This window comes from Oncorhynchus gorbuscha, linkage group LG20 (genome assembly GCF_021184085.1).
Source record: "Oncorhynchus gorbuscha isolate QuinsamMale2020 ecotype Even-year linkage group LG20, OgorEven_v1.0, whole genome shotgun sequence".
NCBI classification, from domain to species: Eukaryota; Metazoa; Chordata; class Actinopteri; order Salmoniformes; family Salmonidae; genus Oncorhynchus; species Oncorhynchus gorbuscha.
In genome coordinates this window covers 43,311,872-43,331,585 of record NC_060192.1, presented here as the reverse complement: position 1 = coordinate 43,331,585, position 19,714 = coordinate 43,311,872, and the positions used below count along the sequence as shown (strand labels likewise).

Sequence of the window (19,714 nt, the reverse complement as noted above, 5' to 3'; positions counted from 1 at the left end):
TAGTGTATTATCTTGGGTATTTGACAGCCCTGACTATAGTATATTATCTTGGGTATTTGACAGCCCTGACTATAGTATATTATCTTGGGTATTTGACAGCCCTGACTATAGTATATTATCTTGGGTATTTGACAGCCCTGACTATAGTATATTATCTTGGGGATATTTGACAGCCCTGACTATAGTATATTATCTTGGGTATTTGACAGCCCTGACTATAGTGTATTATCTTGGGTATTTGACAGCCCTGACTATAGTGTATTATCTTGGGTATTTGACAGCCCTGACTATAGTATATTATCTTGGGTATTTGACAGCCCTGACTATAGTGTATTATCTTGGGTATTTGACAGCCCTGACTATAGTGTATTATCTTGGGTATTTGACAGCCCTGACTATAGTGTATTATCTTGGGTATTTGACAGCCCTGACTATAGTATATTATCTTGGGTATTTGACAGCCCTGACTATAGTATATTATCTTGGGTATTTGACAGCCCTGACTATAGTGTATTATCTTGGGTATTTGACAGCCCTGACTATAGTATATTATCTTGGGTATTTGACAGCCCTGACTATAGTGTATTATCTTGGGTATTTGACAGCCCTGACTATAGTGTATTATCTTGGGTATTTGACAGCCCTGACTATAGTATATTATCTTGGGTATTTGACAGCCCTGACTATAGTGTATTATCTTGGGTATTTGACAGCCCTGACTATAGTATATTATCTTGGGTATTTGACAGCCCTGACTATAGTGCATTATTTAGGGGGGTGTTTGTATGCTGACTTCACAAAATTAATTTCCATGTAGATGGTCAATAAAGTTTATTGTGAAAGACGGTACAGTGTGAAGATAGGCAGAAACTGCTTCTCCAATAGAAATCTCAGATCATGCTTGTAGGCGATTGTCATGGCGACGTTGGCTAGCTATAAGCTCGTGCGCAGAAACACGTCATCTGGTCTAATGGTTGTCTCGTGCTGGACTGTGCGTGTGCAGGCTGTCAACGCACTCCCATCGATATAAAGTCATTTTTAAAAATGAAGATAAAAACATGTCTTTGTCAGTTTCACAAGGCTGGAGTAGTAATATGTTCCACTACTGAAGACATTGGCTCTAATCAGAGATGTGCCTTTAGATTGAGAGAAAATGAACAACTAAGGAAGAATTTTTTTATTTCTCTCATTGACTTCTTTAACCCCAAATCCCGTACTGGTTGTCCTGGTTGTCCTGGTGTGTCTGGTCATCTTGGTTGTCCTGGTGTGTCTGGTCATCTTGGTTGTCCTGGTGTGTCTGGTCATCTTGGGTGTCCTGGTGTGTCTGGTCATCTTGGTTGTCCTGGTGTGTCTGGTCATCTTGGGTGTCCTGGTGTGTCTGGTCATCTTGGTTGTCCTGGTGTGTCTGGTCATCTTGGGTGTCCTGGTGTGTCTGGTCATCTTGGGTGTCCTGGTGTGTCTGGTCATCTTGGGTGTCCTGGTGTGTCTGGTCATCTTGGGTGTCCTGGTGTGTCTGGTCATCTTGGTTGTCCTGGTGTGTCTGGTCATCTTGGGTGTCCTGGTGTGTCTGGTCATCTTGGGTGTCCTGGTCATCTTGGGTGTCCTGGTCATCTTGGGTGTCCTGGTGTGTCTGGTCATCTTGGGTGTCCTGGTGTGTCTGGTCATCTTGGGTGTCCTGGTTGTCCTGGTGTGTCTGGTCATCTTGGTTGTCCTGGTGTGTCTGGTCATCTTGGTTGTCCTGGTGTGTCTGGTCATCTTGGTTGTCCTGGTGTGTCTGGTCATCTTGGGTGTCCTGGTGTGTCTGGTCATCTTGGGTGTCCTGGTTGTCCTGGTGTGTCTGGTCATCTTGGTTGTCCTGGTGTGTCTGGTCATCTTGGTTGTCCTGGTGTGTCTGGTCATCTTGGTTGTCCTGGTCGGCCTGGTCATCTTGGTTGTCCTGGTGTGTCTGGTCATCTTGGTTGTCCTGGTCGGTCTGGTCATCTTGGGTGTCCTGGTCATCTTGGTTGTCCTGGTGTGTCTGGTCATCTTGGTTGTCCTGGTGTGTCTGGTCATCTTGGTTGTCCTGGTGTGTCTGGTCATCTTGGTTGTCCTGGTGGGTCTGGTCATCTTGGGTGTCCTGGTCATCTTGGTTGTCCTGGTGTGTCTGGTCATCTTGGTTGTCCTGGTGTGTCTGGTCATCTTGGTTGTCCTGGTCGGTCTGGTCATCTTGGTTGTCCTGGTGTGTCTGGTCATCTTGGTTGTCCTGGTGTGTCTGGTCATCTTGGGTGTCCTGGTTGTCCTGGTCTGGTCATCTTGGGTTGTCCTGGTCATCTTGGTTGTCCTGGTGTGTCTGGTCATCTTGGTTGTCCTGGTCGGCCTGGTCATCTTGGTTGTCCTGGTGTGTCTGGTCATCTTGGTTGTCCTGGTCGGTCTGGTCATCTTGGGTGTCCTGGTGTGTCTGGTCATCTTGGTTGTCCTGGTGTGTCTGGTCATCTTGGTTGTCCTGGTCGGCCTGGTCATCTTGGTTGTCCTGGTGTGTCTGGTCATCTTGGTTGTCCTGGTCGGTCTGGTCATCTTGGGTGTCCTGGTGTGTCTGGTCATCTTGGGTGTCCTGGTTGTCCTGGTGTGTCTGGTCATCTTGGTTGTCCTGGTGTGTCTGGTCATCTTGGTTGTCCTGGTGTGTCTGGTCATCTTGGTTGTCCTGGTCGGCCTGGTCATCTTGGTTGTCCTGGTGTGTCTGGTCATCTTGGGTGTCCTGGTTGTCCTGGTGTGTCTGGTCATCTTGGTTGTCCTGGTCGGTCTGGTCATCTTGGGTGTCCTGGTGTGTCTGGTCATCTTGGTTGTCCTGGTCTGTCTGGTCATCTTGGGTGTCCTGGTGTGTCTGGTCATCTTGGTTGTCCTGGTGTGTCTGGTCATCTTGGTTGTCCTGGTGTGTCTGGTCATCTTGGGTGTCCTGGTGTGTCTGGTCATCTTGGGTGTCCTGGTGTGTCTGGTCATCTTGGTTGTCCTGGTGTGTCTGGTCATCTTGGTTGTCCTGGTGTGTCTGGTCATCTTGGGTGTCCTGGTCATCTTGGTTGTCCTGGTGTGTCTGGTCATCTTGGTTGTCCTGGTCATCTTGGTGTCCTGGTCATCTGGTCATCTTGGTTGTCCTGGTGTGTCTGGTCATCTTGGTGTCCTGGTCTGGTCATCTTGGTTGTCCTGGTGTGTCTGGTCATCTTGGTTGTCCTGGTGTGTCTGGTCATCTTGGGTGTCCTGGTGTGTCTGGTCATCTTGGTCATCTTGGTTGTCCTGGTGTGTCTGGTCATCTTGGTTGTCCTGGTCATCTTGGTTGTCCTGGTGTGTCTGGTCATCTTGGTTGTCCTGGTGTGTCTGGTCATCTTGGGTGTCCTGGTGTGTCTGGTCATCTTGGTTGTCCTGGTGTGTCTGGTCATCTTGGTTGTCCTGGTGTGTCTGGTCATCTTGGGTGTCCTGGTGTGTCTGGTCATCTTGGTTGTCCTGGTGTGTCTGGTCATCTTGGTTGTCCTGGTGTGTCTGGTCATCTTGGTTGTCCTGGTGTGTCTGGTCATCTTGGTTGTCCTGGTGTGTCTGGTCATCTTGGGTGTCCTGGTCATCTTGGTTGTCCTGGTGTGTCTGGTCATCTTGGTTGTCCTGGTGTGTCTGGTCATCTTGGTTGTCCTGGTGTGTCTGGTCATCTTGGGTGTCCTGGTCATCTTGGTCGTCCTGGTCGGCCTGGTCGGCCTGGTTGGCTTCACAAGCGTTCCCAGAAGTCTGGTGATGTTGCGTCTCAGTTCAAAAACTGAAATCGTAATGTATTAATGTGGTTTCCATGGCTACCTGATCCGGTGTCATCTGAAGGTTATAACGACGTTATAATAATGTTATATTCATGTTTTCAGGGCTTCATCCGTATGTTCAGTGTGGGCTACCTGATCCAGTGTTGTCTGAAAGTTATAACGACGTTATAATAATGTTATATTCATGTTTCCAGGGCTTCATCCGTATGTTCAGTGTGGGCTACCTGATCCAGTGTTGTCTGAAGGTTCCGTCAGCGTTCCGCCAGGTCTTCACGAAGCCGTCCCGCCTCCCCTCTCTCTTCTACAACAAAGAGAACTTTCAGCTGGGGGCTTTCCTAGGGTCCTTCGTCTCTATATACAAGGTAAACACTAGATTCAGTGTTACTTTAAAAAAAGTCATATTCTTCCAACTGTAACTAATGGCGTATTACTCCCTGGGAAAAGTAATGAGTTACTGTACTAGTTAGAGTTTCACAGCTGTTATTCTGAAACCTGTTCTCATTCTTTTCATTTACATTTACATTTAAGTCATTTAGCAGACGCTCTTATCCAGAGCGACTTACAAATTGGTGCATTCACCTTATGACATCCAGTGGGACAGTCACTTAACAATAGTGCATCTAAAACTTAGGGGGGTGAGAGGGATTACTTATCCTATCCTAGGTATTCCTTAAAGAGGTGGGGTTTCAGGTGTCTCCAGAAGGTGGTGATTGACTCCGCTGTCCTGGCGTCGTGAGGGAGTTTGTTCCACCATTGGGGGGCCAGGGCAGCGAACAGTTTTGACTGGGCTGAGCGGGAGCTGTACTTCCTCAGTGGTAGGGAGGCGAGCAGGCCAGAGGTGGATGAACGCAGTGCCCTTGTTTGGGTGTAGGGCCTGATCAGAGCCTGGAGGTACTGAGGTGCCGTTCCCCTCACAGCTCCGTAGGCAAGCACCATGGTCTTGTAGCGGATGCGAGCTTCAACTGGAAGCCAGTGGAGAGAACGGAGGAGCGGGGTGACGTGAGAGAACTTGGGAAGGTTGAACACCAGACGGGCTGCGGCGTTCTGGATGAGTTGAAGGGGTTTAATGGCACAGGCAGGGAGCCCAGCCAACAGCGAGTTGCAGTAATCCAGACGGGAGATGACAAGTGCCTGGATTAGGACCTGCGCCGCTTCCTGTGTGAGGCAGGGTCGTACTCTGCGGATGTTGTAGAGCATGAACCTACAGGAACGGGCCACCGCCTTGATGTTGGTTGAGAACGACAGGGTGTTGTCCAGGATCACGCCAAGGTTCTTGGTGCTCTGGGAGGAGGACACAATGGAGTTGTCAACCGTGATGGCGAGATCATGGAACGGGCAGTCCTTCCCCGGGAGGAAGAGCAGCTCCGTCTTGCCGAGGTTCAGCTTGAGGTGGTGATCCGTCATCCACACTGATATGTCTGCCAGACATGCAGAGATGCGATTCGCCACCTGGTCATCAGAAGGGGGAAAGGAGAAGATTAATTGTGTGTCGTCTGCATAGCAATGATAAGAGAGACCATGTGAGGTTATGACAGAGCCAAGTGACTTGGTGTATAGCGAGAATAGGAGAGGGCCAAGAACAGAGCCCTGGGGGACACCAGTGGTGAGAGCGCGTGGTGAGGAGACAGATTCTCGCCACGCCACCTGGTAGGAGCGACCTGTCAGGTAGGACGCAATCCAAGGGTGGGCCGCGCCGGAGATGCCCAACTCGGAGAGGGTGGAGAGGAGGATCTGATGGTTCACAGTATCGAAGGCAGCCGATAGATCTAGAAGGATGAGAGCAGAGGAGAGAGAGTTAGCTTTAGCAGTGCGGAGCGCCTCCGTGATACAGAGGAGAGCAGTCTCAGTTGAATGACTAGTCTTGAAACCTGACTGATTTGGATCAAGAAGGTCATTCAGAGAGAGATAGCGGGAGAGCTGGCCAAGGACTTTGCACGTTCAAGAGTTTTGGAAAGAAAAGAAAGAAGGTTACTGGTCTGTAATTGTTGACATCGGAGGGATCTACAGCTCAGGTTTTTTCAGAAGGGGTGAATGGCTCTGATTGAAGACGGAAGGTGGCTCTGAGCCGGTCAGGGATGAGTTGATGGCCTTATATGAGGTTGATTGGCCTAATGGAGAAGGTCTCCGGAAATGGTCTGGAGAAGAGAGGTGGGGATTGGGCAATATGCAGGTTGTTGATTGGCCTATATGCAGGTGGCTCTGATTTCATCTGGAGAGAGAGGCTCTGAAAGAGGTGGCTCTGATTGCACAGGGTAGGGCTCAGTGTGAGCAGAACCAGCGGTGGCTTGACTTAGCAAACGAGGATCGGATGTCTTTCCTCATTTAACAAAATTTGCCTCAAGGCATCTGCAGAGAGGCCAGGAGGGGGGTCGGAGGATTCAGGAGGGAGTATGTGAAGGTGGACAAACATATGTATATAGGGTTAGAGGCAGATGCTTGGAATCACTCATTCATAGAAAGTGGCTTTAGCAGCAGAGACAGAGGAGGAAAATGTAGAGAGGAGGGAGTGAAAGGATGCCAGGTCCGCAGGGAGGCATTCATATCCATTTCCGCTACGGCTGCCCATCCCTCATTCATATGTATATACTGGTACTACATATAGCTCTGTCCCATCACTCATTCATATGTATATACTGGTACTACATATAGCCACTCATTCATATGTATATACTGGTACTACATATAGCTCTGCCCCATCACTCATTCATATGTATATACTGGTACTACATATAGCTCTGTCCCATCACTCATCTCATATGTATATACTGGTACTACATATAGCTCTGTCCCATCACTCATTCATATGTATATACTGGTACTACATATAGCTCTGTACCATCACTCATTCATATGTATATACTGGTACTACATATAGCTCTGTCCCATCACTCATTCATATGTATATACTGGTACTACATATAGCTCTGTACCATCACTCATTCATATGTATATACTGGTACTACATATAGCTCTGTCCCATCACTCATTCATATGTATATACTGGTACTACATATAGCTCTGTCCCATCACTCATTCATATGTATATACTGGTACTACATATAGCTCTGTACCATCACTCATTCATATGTATATACTGGTACTACATATAGCTCTGTCCCATCACTCATTCATATGTATATACTGGTACTACATATAGCTCTGTCCCATCACTCATTCATATGTATATACTGGTACTACATATAGCTCTGTCCCATCACTCATTCATATGTATATACTGGTACTACATATAGCTCTGTCCCATCACTCATCTCATATGTATATACTGGTACTACATATAGCTCTGTACCATCACTCATTCATATATCCTTATGTACATATTCCTTATCCCCTTACACTGTGTATAAGACAGTAGTTTTGGAATTGTTAGTTAGATTACTTGTTGGTTATCACTGCATTGTCGGAACTAGAAGCACAAGCATTTCGCTACACTCGCATTAACATCTGCTAACCATGTGTATGTGACAAATAAAATTTGATTTGATTGATTTGATTTTGATTTGCCTTATTGCGAACAGGAGGCGTGTTTTGGAATATTTTTTATTCTGTACAGGCTTTCTTCTTTTACATTAGTATTGTGGAGTAACTACAATGTTGTTGATCCATCCTCAGTTAGTATTGTGGAGTAACTACAATGTTGTTGATCCATCCTCAGTTAGTATTGTGGAGTAACTACAATGTTGTTGATCCATCCTCAGTTAGTATTGTGGAGTAACTACAATGCTGTTGATCCATCCTCAGTTAGTATTGTGGAGTAACTACAATGTTGTTGATCCATCCTCAGTTAGTATTGTGGAGTAACTACAATGTTGTTGATCCATCCTCAGTTAGTATTGTGGAGTAACTACAATGTTGTTGATCCATCCTCAGTTTCCTCATATCACAGACATTAAACTCTGTAACTGTTTTAAAGTCACCATTGGCCTCATGGTGAAATCCCTGAGCAGTTTCCTTCCTCTCCGGCAACTGAGTCAGGAAGGATGCCTGTAACATGTTACCACCAACACTGTATATATCCCTCTCTTCTTCTCTCATCATTCCTAGGGTCCTTCGTCTCAATATACAAGGTCTCCTTCTCTTTCTCTCTGATATGAACTACTCTCTCTCTCTCCCAGGGGACCAGCTGCTTGCTGCGTTGGGTGCGTAACATTGATGACGAGCTCCACGCACTCATAGCGGGTAGGTCAGTCTTTCCAGTGTCCAATCAGCTAACTGGAAGTCTTGCCACTGTCCAATCAGCTATCCATTGGTTACAGAGTCCAGCAATGCATTAATTTCTGTTTTTGTCCCATTGAATCTCTTTCTCTCCCTCTTTCTCCATCTCTCATCTTTCCCTCTTTCTCCCTCCTTTTTCCCTCCCTCCCTCCCTCCCTCCCTCCCTCCCTCCCTCCCTCCCTCCCTCCCTCCCTCCCTCCCTCCCTCCCTCCCTCCCTCCCTCCCTCCCTCCCTCCCTCCCTCCCTCCCTCCCTCCCTCCCTCCATCTCTCTCCCCCTCCCTCTCTCTAGGGTTCCTGGCTGGCATGTCCATGTTCTTCTACAAAAGCACAACAATCTCCATGTACCTGTTCTCCAAGCTAGTGGAGGTGAGGTCTGTGTCCCGTTTCACATTCCCCCTGGACACAAAGAACCTGTAGTATTGTGAAGGAAATGATACTACTGCTTCAGATGTCAGATGAAAACCACGTATGTTGACTGTAGCGCTGTGTTCCTCTCCAGACCATGTACTTTAAAGGCATTGAGACGGGTCACCTCCCCTACTTCTCCCAGGCTGACACCATTATCTACGCCATATCTACCGCAATCTGCTTCCAGGCTGTGAGAAACACACACACACACACACACACACACACACACACACACACACACACACACACACACACACACACACACACACACACACACACACACACACACACACACACACACACACACACACACACACACACACACACACACACTGTTCAGTGCTGACCCTCTCTCTCTCTCTCTCTCTCTGTCTGTCTGTCTCTCTCTCTCTCTCTCTGTCTGTCTCTCTCTCTCTGTCTCTGTGTCTCTCTCTGTCTGTCTCTCTCTTTCTCTGTCTGTCTCTCTCTCTCTGTCTGTCTCTCTCTCTCTCTGTCTGTCTCTCTCTTTCTCTGTCTGTCTCTCTCTTTCTCTGTCTGTCTCTCTCTCTGTCTCTGTGTCTCTCTGTCTGTCTCTGTCTCTGTCTGTCTCTGTCTCTCTCTGTCTGTCTCTGTCTGTCTCTGTCTGTCTCTGTCTGTCTCTGTCTGTCTCTGTCTGTCTCTGTCTGTCTCTGTCTGTCTGTCTGTCTTTCTCTCTTTCTGTCTGTCTGTCTGTCTTTTCTCTCTTTCTGTCTGTCTGTCTTCTCTCTTTCTGTCCTAGGCGGTGATGGAGGTACAGAATCTCAGACCCTCCTACTGGAAGTTTCTCCTCAGGCTCACAAAGGGCAGGTGTGTCTACTTGTTAGTTAGAAACAAAACATCAAGCGTTTCTTCCAGAGTCATTATTTATTTCCCAAGATACAATATCTGTGTGTTCGATCTGGGTTCAAATACTATTTCAATATTCATATTTTATTTGAAAATACAAGAAGTTGAATATTTAATGTATTTTGAAATACACTCCTTTGCTTTTATATACTATACTATATATACTATATACATTTAGGTACTATACTATATATACTATATACATTTAGGTACTATACTATATATACTATATACTATATACATTTAGGTACTATACTATATATACTATATACATTTAGGTACTATACTATATACTATATACATTTAGGTACTATACTATATATACTATATACATTTAGGTACTATACTATATATACTATATATACTATATATACTATTTATATACATTTAGGTACTATACTATATATACTATATACTATATACATTTAGGTACTATACTATATATACTATATACTATATACATTTAGGTACTATACTATATATACTATATACTATATACATTTAGGTACTATACTATATATACTATATACTATATACATTTAGGTACTATACTATATATACTATATACTATATACATTTAGGTATTATACTATATATACTATATACTATATACATTTAGGTACTATACTATATATACTATATACTATATACATTTAGGTACTATACTATATATACTATATACTATATACATTTAGGTACTATACTATATATACTATATACTATATACATTTAGGTACTATACTATATATACTATATACATTTTTAGGTACTATACTATATATACTATATATAGGTACTATATATATATACTATTTATATACATTTAGGTACTATACTATATATACTATATACTATATACATTTAGGTACTATACTATATATACTATATACTATATACATTTAGGTACTATACTATATATTTACTATATACTATATACATTTAGGTACTATACTATATATACTATATACTATATAGGTACATTTATATACTATATACTATATACATTTAGGTACTATACTATATATACTATATACTATATACTATTTTTAGGTATACTATATATACTATATATACTTTATATATACTATATACATTTATATACATTTAGGTACTATACTATATATACTATATACTATATACATTTAGGTACTATACTATATATACTATATACTATATACATTTAGGTACTATACTATATATACTATATACTATATACATTTAGGTACTATACTATATATACTATATACATTTAGGTACTATACTATATATACTATATACTATATACATTTAGGTACTATACTATATATACTATATACTATATACATTTAGGTACTATACTATATATACTATATACTATATACATTTAGGTACTATACTATATATACTATATACTATATACATTTAGGTACTATACTATATATATATACTATATACATTTAGGTACTATACTATATATACTATATACTATATACATTTAGGTACTATACTATATATACTATATACTATATACATTTAGGTACTATACTATATATACTATATACTATATACATTTAGGTACTATACTATATATACTATATACTATATACATTTAGGTACTATACTATATATACTATATACTATATACATTTAGGTACTATACTATATATACTATATACTATATACATTTAGGTACTATACTATATATACTATATACTATATACATTTAGGTACTATACTATATATACTATATACTATATACATTTAGGTACTATACTATATATACTATATATATATATATACTATTTAGGTACTATACTATATATACTATATACTATATACATTTAGGTACTATACTATATATACTATATACTATATACATTTAGGTACTATACTATATATACTATATACATTTAGGTACTATACTATATATACTATATACATTTAGGTACTATACTATATATACTATATACTATATACATTTAGGTACTATACTATATATACTATATACTATATACATTTAGGTACTATACTATATATACTATATACATAAATAAATCTTTGGATCAGTTCATCTTTGATTCAATCAGTTCCACTCATGATAACCGACCACTGCATACAGTTTTTATTGGTTCTATTTAGCCGATGTTGGAGGTGTAATTGCGTTGGACCTTTTCAAATCAGCACATGGCTCCCATCATTTTCACAGTCCCCAGGTCCAGAACAAATGAAAGCAAACATATAGTATTATACAGAGCCATGAGTGCATGGAACTCCCTTCTATCTTATAAAGCACAAGTGAACAGCAAACCTGGTTTCAAAAAAAGAATAAAGCAACAACTCATGGTACAACGTATCTCCCCCATTTGACCTACTTGTTGTGTGTATTTACTGACATGTATGTGGAAATGATAGATGCACACACACTCACACACACTACATGTTCATGCTTTTAAATGTATTTCAATTGTAAAGTATTTTGTCTGTGATGTCTTTTCCTATGCAGCCATGTTACAAATTGGAACACTGGAGTGTGTGATGTAATCTACATCTTGATTAGGCTGATAGAAATCCTTATTATTTTGTTTAGTATCCATTGAACGCCTGAGGTAGAGTACCTCATGATAAGCCGAAGACCACACTACCTACCAAGAGAGTTTTCATGTATATTTTTTGGAGCTGTCTATTTACCATCACAAACCAATGCTAGCACTAAGACCGCACTCAACGAGCTGTATAACGCCATAAGCAAACAAGAAAATGCTCATCCAGAAGAGGCACTCTTAGTGGGCATGGACTTTAATCCAGGCAAATTTAAAGATTTTTTCCCAAATTTCTACCAGCATGTCACATGTGCAACCAGAGGAAAAACTCTAGACCACCTTTACTCCAAACACTGCCTTCCAGTTGGCAGACCATAACTATATCCACCTGATTCCTGCTAAAGCAGGAAGTACCAGTGACTCACTCAATACTCAAGAGGTCATTTAGGTACTATACTATATATACTATATACATTTAGGTACTATATATATACTATATACATTTAGGTACTATACTATATATACTATATACATTTAGGTACTATACTATATATACTATATACATTTAGGTACTATATATATTTAGATACTATATATACATTTATATACTATACTATATATGCTATATACATTTAGATACTATATACATTTAGATACTATACTATATATACTATATACATTTAGATACTATACTATATATACTATTTACATTTAGATACTATACTATATATACTATATACATTTAGGTACTATATACATTTAGATACTATACTATATATACTATATACATGTTGTCGACTAAAACCCCTCTCTCTCCCTACAGGTGTGGTTGGGGGTTTGTGTTGGTGACTAAAGCCCCTCTCTCTCCCTCTACAGGTGTGGTTGGGGGTTTGTGTTGGTGACTAAAACCCCTCTCTCCTACAGGTGTGGTTGGGGGTTTGTGTTGGTGACTAAAGCCCCTCTACAGGTGTGGTTGGGGGTTTGTGTTGGTGACTAAAGCCCCTCTCTCTCCCTCTACAGGTGTGGTTGGGGGTTTGTGTTGGTGACTAAAGCCCCTCTCTCTCCCTACAGGTGTGGTTGGGGGTTTGTGTTGGTGACTAAAGCCCCTCTCTCTCCCTCTACAGGTGTGGTTGGGGGTTTGTGTTGGTGACTAAAGCCCCTCTCTCTCCCTCTACAGGTGTGGTTGGGGGTTTGTGTTGGTGACTAAAACCCCTCTCTCTCCCTCTACAGGTGTGGTTGGGGGTTTGTGTTGGTGACTAAAACCCCTCTCTCTCCCTCTACAGGTGTGGTTGGGGGTTTGTGTTGGTGACTAAAGCCCCTCTCTCTCCCTCTACAGGTGTGGTTGGGGGTTTGTGTTGGTGACTAAAACCCCTCTCTCTCCCTCTACAGGTTTGCTTTTATGAACAGGAGGGTGCTGGATGTGTTTGGGACTCAGGCCTCCAGAGACTTCCATGGATTCATGCCCAACAGAACCCCCGTTACGCCACCCCGACCCTGAGTCCTTAACAGAACATCACTCTGGGTTGACCCCACACTGTTAGAGGTCAGGGGGTCAGCCGGGGGGGGCGGGGTCCTAAATGGAGGCCTGTTTCCTGTAGAGTGCACTACATAGGGAACACATTGGCTCTCTCTAAGGACCTGCGTCTGTGCGAGGACACTTCATAAGGCTGTTTTAAGGATGTTCAACCCGTAGAGGGCAGATGATATTGTATGTAAGGGAGGGAGGGAGGGAGGGAGGGAGGGAGGGAGGGAGATTGAGGGGGAGGGAGGGAGGGAGGGGGGAGGGAGGGAGGTTGTGGGAGAGTGATTGAGGGAAGGGAGAGAGATTGAGGGAGGGCGGGAGGGGGGGATTGAGGGAGGGAGAAGGTTTTGGGAAACTGCTCTCGCCGGTAGACGTCTGGACATCTGAGTTGATTTAATATGAGCAATATTGCTTAAACCTATCCAATCCTCTCAGATCTGCCCTGGTGAATAGGGGCTAGGGGAATGGGCTAGGGCTTGATTTGGGTAACTGAGTTAAGGTGAAGAATGGGGAGTTTGCTGGACGGTTTTCTAGCTGTTGTCTTGGCGCAGGAGGAGGAGGAGCTCTAACCGTGCCGAGAGGGTGATTGATCATTTATGGGATCTTCAAGGTGTTCTGTTGTGGAAACCAACCTTCTGGGGTTACACTGGCCGTGTCCCAAATTTGGCTTGCGTACTACTTAATAAAATGGCATACTGTGTACTAATCATAATATATATACTATTTAGTGGTGATGTGGTCGCGTCACTAAACTTCAAGTCCGAGTCGAAGCCCAAGTCCCTGGTTCCATACCAGGCTATTTACCCAGTCAGATATAGAGGAGTTATTAACCCAGTCAGATATAGAGGAGTTATTAACCCAGTCAGAGGAGTTATTCACCCAGTCAGATATAGAGGAGTTATTAACCCAGTCAGATATAGAGGGGTTATTAACCCAGTCAGAGGAGTTATTAACCCAGTCAGAGGAGTTATTAACCCAGTCAGATATAGAGGAGTTATTAACCCAGTCAGATATAGAGGGGTTATTAACCCAGTCAGATATAGAGGAGTTATTAACCCAGTCAGAGGAGTTATTAACCCAGTCAGAGGAGTTATTAACCCAGTCAGATATAGAGGAGTTATTAACCCAGTCAGAGGAGTTATTAACCCAGTCAGATATAGAGGAGTTATTAACCCAGTCAGATATAGAGGGGTTATTAACCCAGTCAGATATAGAGGAGTTATTAACCCAGTCAGATATAGAGGGGTTATTAACCCAGTCAGATATAGAGGGGTTATTAACCCAGTCAGATATAGAGGAGTTATTAACCCAGTCAGATATAGAGGAGTTATTAACCCAGTCAGATATAGAGGAGTTATTAACCCAGTCAGAGGAGTTATTAACCCAGTCAGATATAGAGGAGTTATTAACCCAGTCAGATATAGAGGAGTTATTAACCCAGTCAGATATAGAGGAGTTATTAACCCAGTCAGATATAGAGGAGTTATTAACCCAGTCAGATATAGAGGGGTTATTAACCCAGTCAGATATAGAGGAGTTATTAACCCAGTCAGATATAGAGGAGTTATTAACCCAGTCAGATATAGAGGAGTTATTAACCCAGTCAGAGGAGTTATTCACCCAGTCAGAGGGGTTATTAACCCAGTCAGATATAGAGGGGTTATTAACCCAGTCAGATATAGAGGGGTTATTCACCCAGTCAGATATAGAGGAGTTATTAACCCAGTCAGAGGAGTTATTAACCCAGTCAGAGGGGTTATTAACCCAGTCAGATATAGAGGAGTTATTAACCCAGTCAGAGGGGTTATTAACCCAGTCAGATATAGTGTCTTGGCAAGAGGGATTTAGTCAATACATTGTTGGCTATCCTTTTCCTTTCTTTCTTTGCCAGCAAATGTTTACCTTGTTTACTGGTAATATTACCATGGCTACGTTCAATAGGCTACCGGCAATGTTACCATGTTAGCTAGCTAGCTAATGAGGTATTATGACTGAACAAGGTTTAGTGTAGCCTAAACTAGTAGCCTCTAAATAGAAAGCTGACAGTCACTGGGTTAGCTACGGTGAAGCAGGAGAGTTGGGTATCTAACTAGAAAGCTGACGGTCACTGGGTTCACTACGGTGAAGCAGGAGAGTTGGGTATCTAACTAGAAAGCTGACGGTCACTGGGTTCGCTACGGTGAAGCAGGAGAGTTGGGTATCTAACTAGAAAGCTGACGGTCACTGGGTTCGCTACGGTGAAGCAGGAGAGTTGCCTGCACGATGTGTTTGACCGGAGCCTGTCTGCCCACACTCAACGCTTGCTCCCCTGCAGCTCACCAGCTGGTGAAGGCTGGGTGTACTGGGTGCAGCTCACCAGCTGATGAAGGCTGGGTGTACTGGGTGTAGCTCACCAGCTGATGAAGGCTGGGTGTACTGGGTGCAGCTCACCAGCTGATGAAGGCTGTGTGTACTGGGTGTAGCTCACCAGCTGATGAAGGCTGGGTGTACTGGGTGTAGCTCACCAGCTGATGAAGGCTGGGTGTACTGGGTGCAGCTCACCAGCTGATGAAGGCTGGGTGTACTGGGTGCAGCTCACCAGCTGATGAAGGCTGGGTGTACTGGGTGCAGCTCACCAGCTGATGAAGGCTGGGTGTACTGGGTGCAGCTCACCAGCTGATGAAGGCTGGGTGTACTGGGTGCAGCTCACCAGCTGATGAAGGCTGGGTGTACTGGGTGCAGCTCACCAGCTGATGAAGGCTGGGTGTACTGGGTGTGTGTACCAAGTGTCATGAGGTGGTGAATCCTGGACTTGAATACTACAGCGCTGCTATTTATTACGTTGTGTAAACAAAACAACGAATGCAGTAAGCACCAAGTATCAGGATGCTAGGCTCATCCTACTGAGAATGAGTCATCCTCGTGCAGTTGCCTTAATTCCCGCCATTTGCTAATCGAAGCAGCCCCCCTCCCCAGCTGATTATCAACTGTTGTCAGATACACGTGGGTCTGGACAGACGATTCTCTTCCTCAATGAAGTGCAGCGAATTCTATTAGATGAAATGAGTATGAGATCCTGGCATTTAAAGTATTCAACATTTTGTTAAATTTCAGACTATATATAAAAAAAAAACATGTTTGAAAAAAAATGCCTTCTGTTTAGGACACAAGTACAGGTTTTGGGACATGGCCACTCAATGGGTTAGTGGTTAGAGCGTTGGGCCAGTAACCGAAAGGTTGCTGGATCGAATCCCCGAGCTGACAAGGTAAAAATCTGTCGTTCTTCCTCCTGAAAGAGGCATTGTAAATAAGAATTTGTTCTTAACTGACTTGCCTAGTTAAATAAAGGTTTACTTCTTTTTTCAAAACGGCAACACAGTTCAGCGGCACAGTAACTCTTAATCTCTCCACCAGGGGACAGGCTTGATTCAGTTCTCAATTCCACTTTCCATTTAGTAATTTATTGATGTCAGTTCTAATTAAGTGGAAGTTCAGATTAATCATGTACTAAATTGAAAACTCCTTTTATCAAACATTGGACATATTCAATTGACTTCTTTAATTGACTGAGTTAAAACTGTCAGGTCCCAATCCTGCTCTCCCTCTTCCCTCTCTCTCCCTCCACTCCCTCTTCCCTCTCTCTCCCTCCACTCCCTCTTCCCTCCCTCTTCCCTCTCTCTCCTCCACTCCCCTTCCCTCTCTCCCTCCCACTCCCTCTTCCCTCTCTCTCCCTCCACTCCCTCTTCCCTCTCTCCCTCTCCCTCTTCCCTCTCTCTCCCTCCACTCCCTCTTCCCTCTCTCTCCCTCCACTCCCTCTTCCCTCTCTCTCCCTCCACTCCCTCTTCCCTCTCTCTCCCTCCACTCCCTCTTCCCTCTCTCTCCCTCCACTCCCTCTTCCCTCTCTCTCCCTCCACTCCCTCTTCCCTCTCTCTCTCTCTCTCTCTCTCTCTCTCTCTCTCTCTCTCTCTCTCTCCCTCAATCTCCCCTCTCTCCCCTTCCCTTGCTCTTCCCTCTCTCTCCCCTCCCACTTCCCCTCTCTCTCCCTCCCTCTTCCCTCTCTCCTTCCCTCCCTCTTCCCTCTCTCCTTCCCTCCCTCTTCCCTCTCTCCTTCCTCCCTCTTCCCTCTCTCCCTCTCTTCCCTCCCTCCCTCTCTCTCCCTCTCTTCTCCCTCCCTCTCTCTCCCTCTCTTCTCCCTCCCTCTCTCTCCCTCTCTCTCCTCCCTCTCTCTCCCTCTCTCCTCTTCCCTCTCTCCCCCTCCCTTCCCTCCCTCTTCCCTCTCTCCCTCCCCTCCCTCTTCCCCTTCTCTCCCTCCCCTCCCTCTTCCCCTTCTCTCCCTCCCCTCCCTCTTCCCCTTCTCTCCCTCCCCTCCCTCTTCCCCTTCTCTCCCTCTCTCTTCCCTTCCCTCCCTCTTCCCTCTCTCCCTCACCCTCTCTTTCCTCCCTCCCTCTCTCCTCTCTCTCTCCTCCTCCCTCTCTCCCTTCCCTCCCTCCCTCTCTCCCATCCCTCTCCCTCCCCCTTCCCTCTCCCTCCCTCCCTCTCCTCTCCCTCCCTTCCCTCTCCCTCCACTCCTCCCCCTCTCCCTCCACTCCTCCTTCCCTTCCCTCTCCCTCTCCTTCCCTTCCCTCTCCCTCCCTTCCCTCTCCCTCTCCCTCCCTTCCCTCTCCCTCCACTCCTCCTTCCCTCTCCCTCCACTCCCCCTTCCCTCTCCCCCTTCCGTCTCCCTCCACTCCCCCTTCCGTCTCCCTCCACTCCCCCTTCTCCCCCCCTCTCTCTCCCCTCCCTCTTTCTCGCCCCCTCTTTCTCGCTCTCTCTCCAGGTTGAGAGAAACTGATTGTGAAAAGCATCATGTAACATAAATCACCATAGAAACGTAGCAGAGATCTTTTAAATATAGCAATATACAGACTAATGTATGATACTTATAATCTCAACATATATAAATACATACCTGTATGATATAAATACCAGTATGACAATGTTTGTAATTTATGTATAAAATAATTCAGCAACATGTTTATTAGTATTTTGTTGATGTTTCCAGAAGGTTTGATGACTTTCTATTGGTTGATGTTTCCAGAAGGTTTGATGACTTTCTATTGGTTGATGTTTCCAGAAGGTTTGATGACTTTCTATTGGTTGATGTTTCCAGAAGGTTTGATGACTTTCTATTGGTTGATGTTTCCAGAAGGCTTGATGACTTTCTATTAAATATTTAGTAAAATCCTGTAGTCTGTTATTGTGGGGATGGAAGATCGTGGAGCTCATGTCCAACAGGAAAAACATCTGGGCAGAGTGTTATTGCAAACAGAGGGTGTCTGGAATCAGTCATAGACCTACATGCCACATCCTGCCATTGGCCACTTAACCCCCAAAGGGCTCCAGGAGTTGTAGTGTTTTACAGTACAGTAAATACCTGACTTTAGGACCATGTATTTACAGAACTTGGACAACTTTTACAATGTTGTTGGAATTCTACACATTCAGTTACACACAGCGTTGATCCTTGGACATCCCTACTGTAAAGACTTGTGTATATCAATGCTCTCCATTCTAACCACTAGGCTACCTGCCACCCCTCCACTCTAACCACTAGGCTACCTGCCTCCACTCTAACCACTAGGCTACCTGCCGCCCCTCCACTCTAACCACTAGGCTACCTGCCACCCCTCCACTCTAACCACTAGGCTACCTGCCGCCCTTCCACTCTAACCACTAGGCTACCTGCCGCCCTTCCACTCTAACCACTAGGCTACCTGCCGCCCCTCCACTCTAACCACTAGGCTACCTGCCTCCCTCCACTCTTACCACTAGGCTACCCACTGGCTACCTGCCCCCTCCACTCTAACCACTAGGCTACCTGCCGCCTCCCACTCTAACCACTAGGCTACCTGCCGCCCCTCCTCCTCACTCTTACCACCACTAGGCTACCTGCCGCCCTCCACTCTAACCACTAGGCTAGGCTACCTCTCCACCACTCTACCTGCCTCCCCTCCACTCTAACCACTACCTGCCGCCCTCCACTCTAACCACTGCCTCCACTCTAACCACTAGGCTACCTGCCTCCCCTCCACTCTAACCACTAGGCTACCTGCCACCCCTCCACTCTAACCACTAGGCTACCTGCCGCCCCTCCACTCTTACCACTAGGCTACCTGCCGCCCCTCCACTCTAACCACTAGGCTACCTGCCGCCCCTCCACTCTAACCACTAGGCTACCTGCCTCCCCTCCACTCTTACCACTAGGCTACCTGCCACCCCTCCACTCTAACCACTAGGCTACCTGCCTCCACTCTAACCACTAGGCTGCCCCCCTCCACTCTACCTGCCGCCCCTCCACTCTTACCACTAGGCTACCTGCTACCACTGCCCCCTCCACTCTAACCACTAGGCTACCTGCCGCCCCTCCACTCTAACC

General features: G+C 44.6%; 1 protein-coding gene and 1 long non-coding RNA gene across 2 annotated transcripts in view; both read left to right on the top strand.

Annotated features, from left to right (window-relative positions):
* The window catches only part of tmem135 (transmembrane protein 135), a 40,476-nt gene extending 26,957 nt beyond the window's left edge, over window positions 1-13,519 (top strand). Inside the window, exons 9-14 of the mRNA XM_046317875.1 lie at window positions 3,968-4,135; window positions 7,907-7,970; window positions 8,297-8,373; window positions 8,507-8,605; window positions 9,173-9,240; window positions 13,188-13,519. Coding sequence (XP_046173831.1) covers window positions 3,968-4,135; window positions 7,907-7,970; window positions 8,297-8,373; window positions 8,507-8,605; window positions 9,173-9,240; window positions 13,188-13,296 — 585 coding nt within the window. The 3' untranslated portion in view covers window positions 13,297-13,519. The remainder of the gene's footprint in view (window positions 1-3,967; window positions 4,136-7,906; window positions 7,971-8,296; window positions 8,374-8,506; window positions 8,606-9,172; window positions 9,241-13,187) is intronic.
* Window positions 13,520-18,006: 4,487 nt separating this feature from the next.
* On the top strand, window positions 18,007-18,520 carry LOC124007376. The gene is made up of 2 exons (XR_006833915.1): window positions 18,007-18,343; window positions 18,380-18,520. It is a non-coding gene; the product is annotated as an uncharacterized LOC124007376 (long non-coding RNA).
* Window positions 18,521-19,714: the final 1,194 nt, after the last annotated feature.